Source organism: Dinoponera quadriceps, unplaced genomic scaffold, assembly GCF_001313825.1.
Source record: "Dinoponera quadriceps isolate SergipeBrazil2010 unplaced genomic scaffold, ASM131382v1 scaffold1266, whole genome shotgun sequence".
NCBI lineage: Eukaryota > Metazoa > Arthropoda > Insecta > Hymenoptera > Formicidae > Dinoponera > Dinoponera quadriceps.
The window spans coordinates 587,274-590,136 of NW_014555494.1; the positions used below are offsets into that span (position 1 = coordinate 587,274).

Here is a 2,863-nt window from a genome sequence, read left to right on the forward strand (position 1 = left end):
GGGGGGGGGGCAAAGTGTCGTCGGCGACGATCGGTGGCTAGGTGGATATCTGGAGATCCGTTGAATTAAATTCGCGTTTCGCCCTTAGGAAATACGATAGTGCCCGAATGGAAATGAATTCCTGGCGTTTCGACAGTGAGACCGGCCTCCCGTACATACGTACGCCGCGAATTTGAATACGCGCTTTCCGAGCGAACCGACGGATATTGTTCTTCGGCTATGCAAAGCTACTACTACCGATGGGCCTTGAGATCACTCTCCCGGTGCACCATCGGCGCGACCCGAGCTAGGCGGGATCTCGGTGGACGTATCGCCGGACGTGGTCCGGGCGCAGCTGGCCGCGCTCGTAAAACCGGAAGCGTTGTTAGTGGAATACACCCAATGTTCGCTCTGGACGTTGTTAAAGAGAACGGGCAAGCGCACACACACACACACACACATATCCCACACGTACACACGGCACTCGCACACTCACAACACACTCACACGCGCGCATACACATACACACACACACACAAGAGCGAGATATCTCGCGCTGCATCGTAAAGTGCGCAAATAAACCGAACTCAAGTCAAACGAGCGAAACTCAAACGAGGCGGGGACCGGGGCGGTTTTAGGTGCTGCTGGGGACAGGCGGAATATGAGGAAGAAGAAGAGGAGGAGGAAGAGGAGGAAGAGGAGGAAGACGGTTTCGAAGTCGTAAAACCGTGTCGCGAACGCCATAACGAATGCAATGCGGAAATGCGTCGGCTAAATCCCAGAACGAGCGACAGAGAGGGGTCGGTGAGAGGAGGTTGAGGGTAGAAACACATACATAGACAAATAGAGAGAAAGAAAGAAAGAGAGAGAGAGAGAGAGAAAGAGATAAAGAGACAGTAGAAAGAAAATGAGTGGTCGAATGGGATGTATATGTTCAGTGAACTTTCCCGACTAATCCCGTCGAGCTTTATGAAGCTCTTTTCGAGGCGGGCATAAATTCGCGTAAATCTGCTGTTATTGTAGGCGACGGGGTCTTTCGAGTCGCGCGCGCATCGCGTAGAGAAACGACCGTATTTTCCGTGGTGCGCATTTGCGTGTGACGTTATTTTGGATTTGAGAGCACACGTAGGCGGTGGGAAGAAAAGCGCGAAATCCGAAGAGCGTTGGAATCCGCGTCTCGCGTGGTCTCTTTTGCTCTAACCGGCTCGTTCCGGAACGTTTCCGATGTTTTTCACAAGTTGATACGAACGGCAATTTTCTCGCCCTCTTGGCCGACAAAAAAAAGAGCAGTCTCGAGGTGGAGAGAAAAGAACTCGTATTTCGTGTAACGCGCGTGACGCACTGATTTGTGGTGTGTTCGTTCGATCATCGACGAGAAACGCAAGAAAAGCAGGCGGAGAATGCTTAACAGAGGTGACAAAACGGTTGATGCGGAGAAACAAGGAGAAAGAGAGAAAGAAAGAAAAAGTGAGGGAGAGGGAGAAAGTGAGAGAGAGAGGTAAGGGGGCGAGGTGAGAGGTCACCGTGTTAATTCAGCGTGTGAGTAAAATAACAGGGAGGTATGTGTGGTACATAGGCGGCAATGTGAAACACAACGGAAGTCGATTCGTAAAACGTAGGAAATGAGAAGATAAAATGAAAAAAAAAAAAAACTGCATTAAAAAGTATTGTCTAACGATTAATGGACGAATTAATATTAGCTCAAAATCCAAAGTCCGAAAACGATTGTACAGCACGTTTAAAGGAAGTAAAACAGAGATGATGACGAAGATAGAAATATATGTAAGTTATAGGTAGACGGAGAGAGAGAGAGAGAGAGAGAAATATACAGGAACGAAGAGAGATCAACTCAACAGACGAGAAAATAATATTCCCGCGTGGAATGGTTCGTGCCGACGTCGTTCTACTGTTACTATTGTTCGTTGAGAAGACGTTGCGCAACATGCGAGCTTCGACGTGTGGTGTCTTTATCGGAGAACAGATCTATCCGAGACTCTTAAAAAGCGTCCCCCCACGATGGTGTTCAATTTTTGCGTGCGCGATTGCCAGTGGTCCCCGGACTCGTTTATCGGACAAATATCGATCACGGTGACACACGCGCACACATATACACAAGAACGTCGACTTGAACAACAATGAGGAAAAAAAAAGAAAAAATTGATTAGCAAACAGATAATTGTACGTTACGACGTTAATATCGGATGAAAGATGCCAGTTAATGTAATGAGGAAATTGCAACAGCGAGACCGTGCATTGCTTCTTTTGTCTATCTACATCACTATGAACAAGAAACGCATGACTACAGATATTATTATGCAACGTATTTGGATTCAGCAGAACGCGTCACGAAGCGCATCCGCGCGATGAAAGGAAGAAACATAAAACAGGAAGGAACCGAAACGCAAGAGAGAACACTGACAAAAATAAATAGAAAGATAGTAAGAAAAGAGAGAGAGAGAGAGAGAGAGAGATAGAGAGTGAGTGAGAGAGTAAGAGATAGAGTTAAGAGATTAAGATATATATCACAAATATATCGTAATACAAAAAGAAAAAATCCGTTGGGTTACTTTTGGCACGCTTCGAGAAAAAAGAAAAAATCTGGCGTCAAGTAAGTCGTCGGCTCTCTCGGGGACTTACCATTCTTTTTTTGGACAACGACTTTGGCTGCGACTTTACGGGGGTTGCGGTATGCCGAACAATCGGAGTTTTGAGTGGTAGTAGTAGTAGTAGTAGTAGAAGTAGTAGTAGTAGTAGAAGTAGAGGTAGTAGTAGCATAGTGTCGTGCCGAGATAGGAGGAGTCCAAGGCCAGTGTGATTGATACAAATATAATAGAGAAGGAGTACGATAAAAGACAGTCAGTGCAACTTCAGTGGGGGGGGGGGG

General features: G+C 46.6%; 1 protein-coding gene across 5 annotated transcripts in view; it reads right to left on the reverse strand.

Moving 5' to 3' along the window:
* Positions 1–2,863, reverse strand: part of LOC106744500 (serine/threonine-protein phosphatase 2B catalytic subunit 2-like) — a 161,194-nt gene that overhangs the window by 25,265 nt on the left and 133,066 nt on the right. Inside the window, exon 10 of one of the 5 annotated variants that reach the window (XM_014619339.1) lies at positions 2,617–2,649. The exons of the other annotated variants lie outside the window; for them this stretch is intronic. Coding sequence (XP_014474825.1) covers positions 2,617–2,649 — 33 coding nt within the window. The remainder of the gene's footprint in view (positions 1–2,616; positions 2,650–2,863) is intronic. 5 annotated transcript variants of the gene reach the window in all.